We start from the raw sequence: 15,215 nt of genomic DNA on the forward strand, positions 1-15,215 counted from the left end.
TAATCCCTAGTCCTGGAGGATTTTGATGTAACAAATTTACTCTGAGGCTTACTTTCAGGAATTTGTTCAACTTCCCTGAACAGCCTGAAATTTCTTTGAGGGAAAAATCTCTAGATCTGTTTGGATTCAAATCTTGACAGTTCACCTTTCAAAGAAGAAGATGGACAAGAGTCTGAAGACTTGTACTATCTGTGTTTTCTCAGTTTTTATTGGGCACTTTAGGAGTACAGAAGCTCTACTCTTTGGTAAAGCCTTTTGTGCTGAGACACCCCCCCCTCTCTCTCTCTCACTCCCTCTCTCTGAAGACTTCCATGCTGGGTACCATTCTGGAATGGAATGAGGGCAGACCATTGTTAGAGCCCTCATAAACCTGGGAAGGAGAGAGTCTGATTAGGAGCCCTGTGTCTTTGGCACTCACAGTCCACTTTAAGACTTGTGATGGAGTCACGCGCATGCGTATGTGTGTGTGTGTGTGTGTGTGGGGCACGGGGGGAAAGAGATGTGTTGACCTATAAGCTTTCATTCTTTGTTCTCCAGGGTCCCCTGGCTTTTACTCCCTGAGTCAACTGGCTGGGGTCTTCTGCACCTTTGGAGCCTCTCCTTATTCTGGTCTACTTCTCCTGTGATGGAGTCACAGCTGCACTGGTGGGAAAGAGATCCCAACTCAATAGTCCTGGGACAACTTGGGGCTTTCTGAGCCTTGGAAGATTGCCTCAAACAGAATGAAGCTTAGATTTGATCCAGTGCTTTCTTGGCTGAACAGCTATGATTTAAAAGGGCAGAGGAGCTAGTAGGGAAATGCTGCAGTGGAGGCTCAGGGTGGCTTAAATCACCAGGGTGTTAACCAACCCAGGGAGGAGAAAAAAAACTGAAAAGAGAAGTCTGCTCACCATTTCTAGAAAAAACTAGTTAAAAAATTGAAGAACTAGACAAATGAGGGTTGGAACAATTGACTTGTTTATTGCCAGCTGCTCCAGAGACAGAGAATCTGGTAGAGGGGGCATGGCCAGAGTGCCAAAACGGTGATTTGCCTCCTTCAGGTGAAGAGTTGTGATGAGTGACCCAGACAACCATAACTGTCAGAAATACTGGACTTGAAGAAAGACTGAGAGAAACAAAGTACGTTTTAAACAGATTTTTCTGAGTCTTCAACATATAATACTACAGGGCTTTGGGAGTACAGGTGAGGGAGTTTGGGGCGCAGGTGGTATTCTCTTCGATCCTTCCTGTCAAAGGTAGGGGCCCGGGCAGAGAGAGGTGCATCCTGGAGGTGAATGCCTGGCTGCGAAGATGGTGTCGCCAGGAGGGCTTCAGCTTCCTTGACCACGGGGTGCTCTTCCAGGAAGGACTGCTTGGCAGAGATGGAGTTCACCTTTCCGGGAGCAGGAAGGCCTTGTTTGGACACAGACTGGCTAACCTTGTGAGGAGGGCTTTAAACTAGGTTCGACGGGGACAGGTGAGCAAAGCCCACAGGTAAGTGCTGAATGTGCGGGACTGGGAGATGGGTTGGAAATGGGGGGGACTACGGCCTATAATGGCAAGGAGAAAGGAGGGTCAGGGCACAACAGGGAGGCAACATCAAATCAGTATCTTACATGCCTATATACAAATGCGAGAAGTATGGGTAATAAGCAGGAAGAACTGGAATTGCTAACCAATAAATACAACTATGATATCATTGGTATTACAGAAACCTGGTGGGATGGGACGCATGATTGGAATGTTGGTATGGAAGGGTACGGCTTGCTCAGGAAGGACAGACAGGGAAAAAAGGGAGGAGGGGTTGCCTTGTCTATTAAAAATGTACACACTTGGACTGAAGTGGAGATGAACGTAGGAGATAGCTGTGTAGAGAGTCTCTGGGTTAAGCTAAAAGGGGTAAAAAATGAGGGTGATGTCATGCTAGGAGTCTACTACAGGCCACCTAGCCAGGTGGAAGAGGTGGATGAGGCCTTTTTAAACAATTAACAAAACTATCCAAAGCCCAAGATTTGGTGGTGATGGGGGACTTCAACTATCCAGACATATGTTGGGAAACTAACACAGCGGGGCACAGGCTATACAATAAGTTTCTGGACTGCATTGGAGACAACTTTCTGTTTCAGAAGGTTGAAAAAGCTACCAGAGGAGAAGCTGTTCTGAATTTGATTTTAACAAATAGGCAGGAACTGTTGAGAACTTGAAAGTGGAAGACAGTATGGGGGACAGTGATCATGAAATAAGAGAGTTCATGATCTTAAGGAAAGGTAGAAGGGAGACCAGCACAATTGAGGTAATGGATTTCAGGAAGGCAGATTTTGATAAGCTCAGAGAACTTGTAGGTAAGGTCCCATGGGAAGCAAGACTGAAGGGAAAAACAACTGAGAAGAGTTGGAAGTATTTCAAAGGGACGTTGTTAAGGGCCCAAAAGCAAACAATTCCGCTGTGTAGGAAAGAGAAAATATGGCAAAAGACCAGCTTGGCTTAACAAGGAGATCTTGCATGCTCTCAAAATAAAAAAGGAGTCATATAAAAAATGGAAACTAGGACAAATAACAAAGGATGAATATAGGCAAGCAACACGGGAATGCAGGGGCAAGATTAGAAAGGCAAAGGCACAAAATGAGATCAAACTAGCTACAGGCATAAAGGGAAACAAGAAGACCTTTTATAAATACATTAAAAGCAAGAGGAAGACCAAGGACAGGGAAGGCCCACTGCTTAGTGAGGAGGGAGAAGGAGTAACAGGAAACTTGGAAATGGCGGAGATGCTCAAGTCATTCTGCCGTTCTACTCTGCACTAGTTAGGCCTCAGCTGGAGTACTGTGTCCAGTTCTGGGCGGCACATTTCAAGAAAGATGTGGAGAAATTGGAAAGGGTACAGAGAAGAGCGACAAGAATGATTAAAGGTTTAGAGAACATGACCTATGAAGCCAGGCTTCATGAACTGGGCTTGTTTAGTTTGGAAAAAAGAAGATTAAGGGGGGACATGATAGCGGTTTTCAAATATCTAAAAGGGTGTCACAAGGAGGAAGGAGAAAATTTGTTCCTCTTGGTTTCTGAGGACAGGACAAGGAGTAATGGGCTTAAAGTGCAGCAAGGAAGGTTTAGATTGGACATTAGGAAAAAATTCCTAACTGTCAGGGTGGTCAAATATTGGAATAAATTGCCAAGGGAGGTGGTGGAATCTCCCTCTCTGGAGATATTTAAGAACAGGTTAGACAGACATCTGTCAGGGATGGTGTAGACGGAGCTTGGTCCTGCCTTGAGGGCGGGGGGCTGGACTCGATGACATCTCGAGGCCCCTTGCAGTTCTATGATTCTATGATTCTATGAATACATACAGAGGCAGAAATAAATATTTAGGAATTTATTAATCAAGTGAAATCAATAAAAGCAGTATTACTCTGCAGAATATCCACAACCATATTCGATGGGATGAAAAAAAAAGTGTAAGGAATACCCTCACGGCACAAACCAATCATTAACTGACAGAGATAAGTGATTTCCTTTATGATCTATTCATAATTGCTCACTAAATGACAATTACACCTTCCTCTAAAAACGGGTGAAGAACCTAAGGCCCGATGCCTGGATCTGGCCCCTGAGGCTCAGAGCTCCTCTCTAGCATTGGGGAGCCCAAGCTGATGCTTTAGTCTCTCCGCCATCCCCCGTTGGGGCTGGAGCACACAAAATTTACTAGCCTGTGCCCCCCAGGCTCTGTGTGTGTTTTTCTTTCTTTTTTGCTTCTCACTTATGTGCAGCCCCCAAATGATTTTTTATGGGTCAGCGGCCCTCGACCTAAAAGAGGTTCCCCACACCGAGCTAAATCATCATATTAGCCATGGTCAGAGATAGGATACTGAATGAAAGGGACCACAAGCATGGGGTAAGGTAATTCCTATATATCTATGGTATTCATAATTACTTACCATATGCACTACATAATCTGGGTCCCAAATCTGGCCGTACAAAAAACCCTGGTAAATGAGAAGCCAAGTTCAATTTTCCTTCTGGGTTACAATATTCTGGCAATGGTAAACTTTTTAATAGGTCTTCATACCTAGAGAACAAAAGGACAAAGAAAATACTTGGATGCCTATGATTTCTGAGATGAATAAAATAATTATAATTAATAGATAAAGAAATACCTTGCAGGCATCATAGCCTTGAAATCTTCACCAGCGGGCCAGTCTTTCAGTTTTAGTATAACTGTTTCCCCACTTATTTTTTGCCGTTCTGTAAAAAAACAAAAAACAAAAAAACAAAAAAACCACATTTTTTTCAAAAGTACTTACACATTGTAGGTGATGTTTTTACATTCAAATGAAAAATATGACTGAATTTTAACTGTTCCATTCTGATCTCAGATATATGAGTCTATACTGTATCACATCTTGGAAAATTAGTGAATGTGCTAAGCAACTAATTTTACAAGCTTTGAGATAACACACATTAAAATAGCTGAGCTCAAAATAGGATATTTATTTCACTTTAAACTACATATATAATGATAATATCATGTCATATACTGGATCCATGTCATTCTGTAAATGTACAAAATGTGAAGCCTCTGTTTTCTCTAAACTGATTGTTAAAGTTTTTGTTTGAATTTAAATAGCTTCAAAACATCAGAACCTATGGTTAAAGAATATCCTTTGTTTGCCATTTTCAGCATGTGTGGGCATTTATAATAACTAGAGTAATATACTTGAAACAACATACTTGCCACTTCTTCAAAACCATCCCAGAATTCCTTGACATTGGTGTTTGAAATAATGCTGTCTTTGCAGTTCAGGAGATCAGCTTTGTGGTCTCCAAAATCTAGGCTAATTGACTCTGCCTTCCACAAGTTGATGTTCATTTTCTTGTGCACTCCAGACACTACTACAGGCTTAAAAACAAAGGAAATATTAAAAAATCTAATACAAACTGTATTTCGAAAAAAAAACCCAGAGTCCATAAATATTTTTTAATGTTGGGGTGAAGTCTTGCTCCCTAAAGTCAATGGCAAAACTGCCATTGACCTCAATATGGTCAGAATTTAATTGGGAATTTTTCTGTTACCTAACCTTCAACACAATTTCTTAGATTTCAAATTGTAATTACTAATTAACTGAGAGAAAAAAAACACATAATATTGAGGAGCTCAAGTAAATCTAAAGCTTTTTGCTTGCATATTTAGTGCTTTTGGCATATATATATTTAAATTTTCTGCTTATTCAACCTCATAAGTAAATGTGGTAGACCTGTGAGACAAACGTCAGTTTTGATTGATACTAGGGATGTTCAATCTTCCTGTGGCGAGTAGATTACACCCCGGAAGAGCTGGTGTGGAGTGATCTGCGCACGCTCAGAGCGCAGAACCACGCGGCTGGCAAGCGGGGCTTGCTGCCGCTCAGTGAGCCCTGTCAATTTCGATTAATCAGCTAATCAAGTAGTCAATGGAATTTCCATCGCCTACTCGATTAGTTGATAAAAAGGGAGGAGGCACTCGCTATTCCTGCTGTACCTCTACCTTAGAAATGCAGTAAGAGCCACCTACGGCTCTTTCTACATTTCAAAAGGCAAAGGCAAAGGCTCAGCAGGGAACTATCATGAGGAAGGACTGAAGCAGTCTCCGCTCATGCCAAGTCCCAACGAGGGATGTTAACTATCAGTTATTTTACCAGTTGATGGAATTTTCATCGACTACTCGATAGGCACTTCCGTATTCCTCATTTGAAATGTACAAGAGCCTCCGCTGGGGCTCTTGTACATTTCAAATGAGGAATGCGGAACTCCCTGTTTAGTCCAGAGTCAGTCCAAGGGGCTCTTGTGCATTTCAAAGCAGCAGTTCAGCATGGACCCTGGGATCAGCGGGGGACTTCGCAGTTGATCCCAGGCTCTGCACGGCACTTCAGCAGAACCCAGAATCAGCTGGGGACTCCTGTGCACGCATTGTCAGAAAGTTTTTCCCTTAGCAGTACCCATTGGGACAGCAGGGGAGCCCCTCGGAGCGGCACCACTATGTGGGCTCGTAAATACCCAGCTGGCCCTCCACCTCCTCAGTTCCTTCTTACCAGACTACTCCAATGAAGGGGAGATCGGTGGGATTTGGAATGGACATGAGCAACACATCTTGAAGAACAGTTACTGGAGGTAAGTAACCGTTTTTCCTTCGAATGACTGCTCATGTCCATTCCATGTAGATGACTCCAAAACAGAAACAAAGGAGGAGGGGTCAGAGTCCTCATCTTCCATGGAATGGAGAACTGCCCTACCGAGAGCAGCATTCTCCCTAGCCTGGTAAGCCAGCACATAATGGTTGGCAAAAGTGTGGACCGAGAACCAGGTGGCTGCCCTGCAGATGTCCAGGATAGGCACCTGAGCCACAAAGGCTATGGAGAAAGCTGGAACCCTAGTGGAATGGGCCATCAAAGGAGGTGCCGGCACCCCAGCCAAATCATAACATGCTCAAATACTGGAAGTGGTCCACAAAGAGATCCTTTTAGCAGAGACTGGTTGGCTCTTCAGCTTCTCAGCAATTGCCACAAATTACTGTAGGGACTTACAGAAAGTTTTTGTTATATGTAAATAAAAGGCTAAGGTCCTTCTAACATCCAGCATATGTAAGGCCTGTTCTCTACCAGAGACATGAGGCTTGGGAAGGAAAACGTCCTGGGAAACATGAAATTGAGACACTACGTTGGGCAGAAAAGCCGGTTTGAAGGGGGACCTGACTTTATCCTAGAAAAAGATCATGTAAAGGAGTCTGAGTGCTGAGCTCTGACACCCATCTGGCCACCAGGAATGACACCTTCCAGGACAAACATTCGCCATAGGTTCAAAGGTGGGGGCACCAAGCTTGGTCAAGACTAAGTTAAAGTCCCATGGAGGGACGAGTTGCTGAACATGTGGGTAAAGCCTGTACAGACCCCTCAGAAACCACTGGACCACAAGGACTGCGCAAAACATCGTAACCTGGGAGCATGAGTGAAAAGTAGAGATAGCCACTAGGGTGGACCCTGGTGGAAGATGAGTACAGCCCCTGGATCTTGAGGTTGAGTCCAGGACCGACAGGACTGGGGCGTCCGTGGGAGAAATTCCCCGCTGAGTAGCCAGATAAAAAATTGCTTCCATTTGGCCAGATATGTGGCTCTAGTAGAAGGCTTCCTATTCCCTACTAGACCTCCTGCATCCGCTCTGAACACTGAAGCTCAAAAGCAGTCTACCATGGAGCTTCCAAGCCATGAGGTACAGGGACTGCAGGATTGGATGGTGGAGCCTGCATTATCACACCCAGAAACAGAGGAAGGGCTATCGGCCTCTTGAGGGGGAGGCTGAGGAGTGATGTGAACCAGTGCTGCCTCAGCCACGTTGATACTATAAGGATGAGGAAGGCCCCAAACTCCTGGGCCCTTAGGATCACTTTGTGTATCAGGGAAAGGGCCGGGGGGAGGAGGGAGGGTAAGGAGGGCATCCCCCAGAGACCTGCAGCTGAGCCCCAAGAAGGAGCAGAAAAGGGGCATTTTCTGTTCTGGTGGATTGCAAACAGGCCCATGTAGGGAAACCAACATCTCGGTGTGTGCTTGGCCATAGATTCAGGCTCCCCACAGTGCTGAGGTGGAGGAGGTGGCATTATGGGGCCCAGTGCCAGGATTGTATATGCCGTAGCAGGGTGTGCAGAATAAGCCAACACCAAATACAGTGCTGGACCCATGACTGGAACCAGGACCAGTGCTGGTGGAACCCGATGGTGTCCCCTTGTGGTTTGTGCCAAAGACCCCAGTGCTGGGGTATTGGTATGGTGCAGCCTCAAGTCCTGGTCCCTTGTGGTACCGGAGGCAGAAGCAAGGCATGAAGTCAGGTCAGTGGGGTCTTTAGCAGCCTCATACGTGTCTAGTGTCAAGGGTTCAACCTCCAGGAGGTCCTCCTCTGGGCTCAGATCACGGCATGGATGGGCTGGTGCTGACTCAACACAAAAGCCCTAGGCACTGATCCTGCATGCCCCAACTGAAGGTGCACTTTCAACACATGCCTCAATGGAAACCTGCCCCAGCTAATTCTCCACTTCTTCTGAGGCACAGGAGACTGCAACTGGAGAGGCATGCGAATGGCTGGGTGCCTCATGCACTGAAGCCAGAGCACTCTGTGTCGCTGGTGCTGAGTCCGACAAAGAGAGGCCTCCATGAGAAGAATCTTCAAGCGGTACTCTCTCACACACTTGGTCCGTGGCTTGAAGCCCCTGCAGATCTTACAGGAGTTAGAGAGGTGAGCTCCACTGAGGGCGGACCAACCAACAGAGGGCCAGCACAGGTATATATGAGCCAACATAGCAGCGCCACTCCGGGGGGCTTCCCTGCTGGCCTAACAGGTACTGCTAAGGGAAAAACTTTCCGACGACACATGTACGTTGCACGCACACACATACATGGAAGGGACATGAGCAACACATCTGGAAGAAGAGTATATAGTTTCTCTTCCACACCAGTGATATCACCTACTGCTAAATAAAATCTGATTTTCTTTAATTAGAATAAAATAAATGGAATAATACTTAATAAATTAAACCCAACTTTGGACCATTTTAAAATCATATTTCTCTACAGTTGTGTAAATATAGGGAAAGAAATCTAGAATCTCTCCAGTTATGCGACATCATTTCACCAGTCTGCCTCACTGGATCCAAATAATCTACGGATTTATCTTAAAATCTTTGAATTTTTATTTTAAACTCTATTTTTACCACATTATATATTTATATTTACCAAGAGTGAACAAAAGATGTTTATTCAGACTTCTTCCAGCTGTCTTTGTATCCTTAAATGTTACATTTACTTATTACTCGCAGATTTACTCAGTGCGGGAATCCCCATGCTCGAAACGGCAGAGGCAGAGGGAGGGTGGTGGTTAGGATTGCCAGATGGTTTAACCAAAAATACCGAACACCTCCCCCACAAAAAAGCCACTGCGGAAAAAATTCTGGTGGGGGGAGGGGAAGACAGTGCAGAGTCATAGGGATAGGAACAGGGGAGAGGTTGAGCACTGAGACTCAGGGAAGGCATTGCTTCTCCTTGGTCTTTTGGCTTTTTGCTGGTGGCCATTTTGTTTTCTTGATCAAGCCAGAACGCAGCTTCCCTGCGGAACAGGTAAGCAGAGAGTCCAGGGGCTGGGCCCCGTTGCTGAATGTGTCATAGGGTAGCCAAGTGTCCAGTATTTTCTGATTTTTTTTTTTAAACCAGACAGGAGGTGAAAATACCATACACCTAGCAACCCTACGACACATTCGGCAACTACCGAACACCTGGCAACCCTAATGGTGGTGGGAATCCCCAGGCCTCAAGAGCAGCAGTTTGGGGGAGGGGTACGAAGGCATTCCTAAGGCCCTGTGAGGAGCCCTACGTGAGGGGGGGGGGGGGGGGGAATCCCCTGGCACCAATGCAGCCATGCAGGGTGGGGTGGGCGGGGGGGTGGCATGACCTGGCCAGGTGAGGAACTGTGCGCAGAGCAGAGGAAGGAATCCCCAGGCCCAAAGAAGAGTGGTGTGGGCGGGGGGGGGGATAGAAAGGAGGGCATCCCTAGACTCATGAGGAGCTGAGCAGTGGGAGGTGGGGAAATCCCCAGGCCTCACGAGGAGGCAGGGAGGAACAGAAGCCAAGGGAACCCCCATGCTCTGGGTGGAGGGGTAGGGAGAGGGAAACTGCTAGGCCCCATAAGAGTCTCAAAGCGGAGAGGGGACGGGGAATCTCCATGCACCTGTGTGGAGTGGAGGGGGATGGGGAAGGTGTCAGCCCCCACAGGAGGAGGGGAGGTAATCCATAGGCCCTGTAGCAGGGTGTGTTTGTGGGAGGGGAAGGTAAGGCCCTGGCCCTGTAGCTGCAGGGGGATGGGGGTAGGGAACCTTACCCATAGAAGGTGGCCTGGCTGGTAACATGCAGAGCTCCATCCCCAGCCCGTCAGTCTCCTACTGGTGCATCTGTCACCAGCACTTACTCTGCAGTATCCAGTCCCCACTTGCTTCCTCCAGCAAGGAGGATCACGTCCCCGCTCCTCCTTTTCCATGTTGTGAAAAACAGACCCATTCCCACCACTTCCTGTGTTCCTGGTACAACCAAACCCTGATTTTGCTTTAAGTTAGGGTAAGAGGAGGCTGCCTGTCAAATTTAGGCCTCAGCTGGGGTGCTATGTCCAGTTCATAGAATCATAGAACTGGAAGAGACCTCAGAAGGTCATCAAGTCCAGCCCCCTGCTCTAGGCAGGACCAATTCCAACTAAATCAACCCGGCCAGGGCTTTGTCAAGCCGAAACTTAAACACCTCTAGGGATGGAGACTCAACTACTTCCCTAGGTAACCCATTCCAGTGCTTCACCACCCTCCTAGTGAAATAGTTTTTCCTATTATCCAACCTGGACCTCCCCCACCACAACTTGAGACCATCAGTTCTGAGCAACACATTTCAGAAAAGATGTGGAAAAATTGGAGCAGGTCCAGAGAAGAGCAACAAGAATGATTAAGGTCTAGAAAACATGAGCTATGAGGGAAGACTGAAAGAACTGGGCTTGTTTAGTTTAGAAAAGGGAAGACAGAGGGGACCATGAGAGCAATTTTCAAGCATCTAAAAGGATGTTACAAGGAGGGAGAAAAATTGTTTTCCTTGTTCTCTGATGATAGGACAAGAAGCAATGGGCTTAAATTGCAGCGAGGGAGGTTTAGGTTGGACAGTAGGAAAAACTTCCTGTCAGGGTGGTTAAACACTGGAATGAATTTCCAAGGCAGGTTGGGGAATTCGCCATCTCTGGAGATATTTAAGAGCAGGTTGGATAGATATCCATCAGGGATGATCAAGACCATGGGTTCCCAAACTGGGGTATGTGAAGAAATTCCAGGGGGGGCATGAGGTGACCCAGCCTCCCGTCCTTTTTTTTTTCTCCAAGTTTTGCTGCTCTTTGTAGGAGGAGGGGGGAAACATGAGAGTTTCTCAAAAATCAAAAAGGGGGTGTGATGCCAAAAAGTTTGGGAACCACTGATTTAGACAGTGCCTGGTCCTGCTGTGAGGGCAGAGGACTGGACTCGATGAAATCTGGTGGCCCTAGCTGTTACCGTTTAGGAGGAATTCTTGCACAAACAGATGAACAGACAGACAGAAGTTTTATTTCTAAAATATATACATACCCTCCCCCCTGAAAATCCTAACCAATCTTGGAAAGCTAAGTTCTAACGGTCATGCTATTAAATTAGGGGGACTTTGTGTTGATGACAGAGGGAGAAAGAACTGCTGATTGTGAAATAATGATGATTACTGACTGATCAGATTTTACTGCATTTTACTCTTGTTAATACAACTGATGTAATACAGTCCAAAGTTTCAATTACTATAACATCACCTGTAAACTAAGCAGAATGGATCTGAAACACTCAAAACACAGAAGCATGGAATTCTGTAACTAGAGTCACTTTTCACAGTAAGCTGCACTTTGATACCTACCTTTCCTTGTTTCCAGCACTCTTTGAAGAGCTTCCAGTTGCTGCCATTTTTATTATCTCTGAGCCACAAAATATGCTTATCGCAGATCCATGAATGTGGAATACCGCTGTAGACATTGCTGCAATCATTCAGAATAAACTTCTGACCATCTTTTGGCCCATCCTTCAGTTCAGATTTTATGCTTATCTTTGACGCTCTATTTGGTGGAATCTTGTTTTCTACAACTGAAGCAATTATGTCATCAAGAAGATTTGGCATAGTCCTTCCACCTTTGCCACCCTTTTGGAAACACAAAAATAGTTTAATAGGAAATTTCAGATCTACCATCAAAAGAATATCAGAAATATTAAATATAAATAAACTACATATTGATATATTGCACCCTCAGAAAAGTTTACTGAAATAATCATCTAGAATCAGAGAACTGCTGTTAAAATGATAATGACTATATTCAACTCTCTTTAAATTACTAAGTCAATGTTTTATCTAAACCAACGTTACATTGCAAATAATTTGATCAGTCATCATTAAACATGCACATTACCCTTCAGGGAAGCTTTCGTGATGTTTATTTAGATATTTAGTTATAAATTAGCATTCAAAGCAAGTGTGTCATTACGCTGTTCTAATTAAAATGTACCAAAGCAAGTTCTGTGAATTTTCAAAACCCCATGAGTTTTGGCAATACACTCACTGTTGTTCCTGTAGAGTAAACTGGAGCAAAAGCAATGCCAGCATCTGTAGAGCCCAGACGGAGTTTGCCAGCTGTTGTAGTCAGTAGGTCTCGTAAAGTTGAGCCCTGTTCATTGGTCTGGGACACAGGAGGAGATGTTTTATAATTTAGAGACTCTGAACTGTCTTGGTCTTTCTCTTCTTTAGTATGCTTTCCAGGAGAACATTCTTTATTTTCTAAAATAAAGGAGAGTTTTGATATTTACATGACGGTGTCACAATGCAGAAATTCGAACAACACTGGCATCCTGCATTTTGAAGTGGTGGTTATATACTGCAGCACTAGTGCTTTATTCTCCTTAAAACACACCAGAGGATGAATTAGATCCTTCAAAATTCAGTCAAACAGTGTACCATGAAAAGGCTTTCCTCAACATCTCAGACATGTAGCTGAGTGTGCACCTGTCATCAATGAGAGATGTTGGAGCTAAAAGGCTGGGAAACACTAGCATGTTACACATGTGTTCCATTCGTGGCTTTTCTGTTACATTCAACAAATAATTGATAGCCAGCTCTGATGCCCCTAGAAGTTGGCAAGGAGTTTTTTAAAATTAGGAATTATGACATTTTAATTATTTATAACATAAATCAAACCCAAAGTGGATTTTTTTTAGCGAATTCAACAGAGATTGCTGGAACATCCAATAGTACCACTTAGCATTAGCATGTCTAATATTTACCTTTCTTTTCCTCTCTGGCTTTTTGCTCTGCTAGATCCGCTAACCAATGCAGTGGTGACTGAGATTCTGGTGGAGTTAACTTGCTGTCTGCACTTACATCACTCCCTGGACTTGCATTGCCATTTGTCTCAGACTTTTGAGGGGTAGTCAGCTGCTGAGACTCAGGCATACACAGAGAAATTTTATTACTGTGATTAAGGACATTCTGTAAAACCTACAGAGAAGAACAATTTTATTTTAAAATATAGTACTTTGTTTTAATATGGGCAAAAAAGTAGTAAATACAGCAATTTGCCAATATATTAAATGGAAGAGAATGATACAAAATTCATGAAAAAATGGATAGTACTTTAACATAACAAAAAATCCACAAATATCAAAATGTTTGAACACCAAACTTCAACACAGACTCACCTGAGACACACCATTCATTGCAGGGAATTTGCCAGTTTGCATGCTCTGTTTGCTGGTACACTGACAATAGGATTTAATCTCAAATTTCTCTTTTAGACTGTGCATTACATCTAGAAGATCTGTCAGAACTGTAAGATAAAGCAGGAATAAAGAAAAACATTAACAGTTCTCTCATGAATAGTGTAAAGCTATTTTTGATCATTTTTATAAAAGATGATGTTATAAAAAATAAAAACCCTACCTTTTGCAACTGTTGTTTTCTGACATGGGTTGCTTATGTCCATTCCAAGCAGATGTGTGCACACCATGTGCGCAGTCTTTGGAAGGTTTTTCCCCTAGCAGTACCCATTGCTCAGCTGTGGAGCCCCCTGGAGTAGTGCCATTATGGCGCTGTATATAAAGGATGGAGAGAGGCTGTTCACAGTAGTGATGGATGGCAGAACAAGGAGCAATGGTCTCAAGTTGCAGTGGGAGAGGTCTAGGTTGGATATCAGGAAAAACTAAGTCACTAGGAGGGTGGTGAAGCACTGGAATGGGTTACATAGGGAGGTGGTGAAATCTCCATCCCTAGAGGTTTTACATTCAGGCTTGACAAAGTTGTGGGTAGGACGATTTAGTTGGGGGTGGTCCTGCTTTTAAGCAGGGTGTTGGGTTTGATGAGCTCCTGAGGTCTCTTCCAACCCTGTAATTCTATATTGCTAGAGGCTCAAAGGGTAGTCCAATTAAAGAGGTCCCACTGAGGGACAGACTGCTTTTTATAGGGATCAAGTCTGTCCAAGCCCTTCAGGAAATGGCTCACCACTGAATCAGTAAACAGAGAGTGGTCTGCTGAGCCAGGTTGGAAGGCTGAGATAGCCACCAAATGTACTCTCATCAAAGCTACTGTCAGCCCTGGATGTTCGAAATGAAGGAGATAGCCTAGAACAGGAAGAGAGACCTCTGCTGGCTGAATACCCTTTTGAAGTAACCAGAGTGAAAGCCTCTTCCATTTGGTGATACAAGTTGTATGTGTGGAAGGCTTTCTACTGCCTAGGAGAACGCCTTTTACTGCTGCTGAGCATGCCATCGCAGGCGGAATTAGCCATGGAGCATCCAGGCTGTGAGATGGAGTGACCCCAGATTGAGATGCAGAAGGCGACTGTGGTTGTGAGAGAGCCAATCTGGAATAAGGGATAAAGGAAAGGGGGTGTGTGCTGACAAGTCTATCAAAGTGCAGAACCAGTGCTGCCTGGGCCACGCTGGAGCTACCATGATCACTGACATCTTCTCCTGATATATTTTCAACAGATATTTTCAACTGAAGCCTTCCCTTGGTTGAACAGACCTTTATGCCAAAAAGGGCCAGGTTTTTTTCATCTTTTTCAATTTTAATGTAGATCCCTGTCTTTCTCTCGCATTTGCTGCATCCACAACCAGTGTCCTGAATTGTGGGTATGCATAAAAATGTTTGTACCCCTAAAGGAAACGAAAAATGTCCTCTCCACACCTCTTGTGGTGGGAGGAATGGAGGCAGAGGTCTGCCACAGAGACTTTGTCATGCTAGAAATAGTCCAAATAAACAGCAAACATACCCTAGAAGAGCCCTCTGGAGTAGGAATGTCCACCATAGGATTGAGATCTTCAACTATCTCTTCTGCCCACAGGCCTAAATTCTGAGCCACCCTCCTGAGCAGGTTGTGATGGGACCCCTCCATGGGTGGTAAGGAAGTAGATGAGCCTGTCACTGCATCATCGGGAGAGAAGGAAGATGATGTCTCAATCCGTCCCAGGCCCTCCGTCTAGGGGCAATGATGGGGTTATTGACGTCCCCTCGATACCACACTGATAGGTGCTGGTTGAGTTGCCAGGCTGTGTGCTCATGGAGGTGCTGTGTGTGTGCCCTGACTGCCATACCAGGCTGCACACTGGTCTCAGTGCTGAGAAGGGTTGGAGGTGTCCTGGT

General features: G+C 44.9%; 1 protein-coding gene across 7 annotated transcripts in view; it reads right to left on the reverse strand.

Moving 5' to 3' along the window:
* The window catches only part of JMJD1C (jumonji domain containing 1C), a 375,768-nt gene that overhangs the window by 14,967 nt on the left and 345,586 nt on the right, over positions 1-15,215 (reverse strand). For all 7 annotated transcript variants that reach the window (XM_075934893.1, XM_075934894.1, XM_075934898.1 and 4 more), the window contains 7 exons: positions 13,274-13,401; positions 12,860-13,073; positions 12,142-12,356; positions 11,448-11,726; positions 4,705-4,873; positions 4,131-4,218; positions 3,912-4,042 (listed from right to left, as the gene is read on the reverse strand). In XM_075934893.1, coding sequence (XP_075791008.1) covers positions 3,912-4,042; positions 4,131-4,218; positions 4,705-4,873; positions 11,448-11,726; positions 12,142-12,356; positions 12,860-13,073; positions 13,274-13,401 — 1,224 coding nt within the window. The remainder of the gene's footprint in view (positions 1-3,911; positions 4,043-4,130; positions 4,219-4,704; positions 4,874-11,447; positions 11,727-12,141; positions 12,357-12,859; positions 13,074-13,273; positions 13,402-15,215) is intronic.

This window comes from Pelodiscus sinensis, chromosome 8, assembly GCF_049634645.1.
Source record: "Pelodiscus sinensis isolate JC-2024 chromosome 8, ASM4963464v1, whole genome shotgun sequence".
In the NCBI taxonomy this organism is placed as follows: domain Eukaryota; kingdom Metazoa; phylum Chordata; order Testudines; family Trionychidae; genus Pelodiscus; species Pelodiscus sinensis.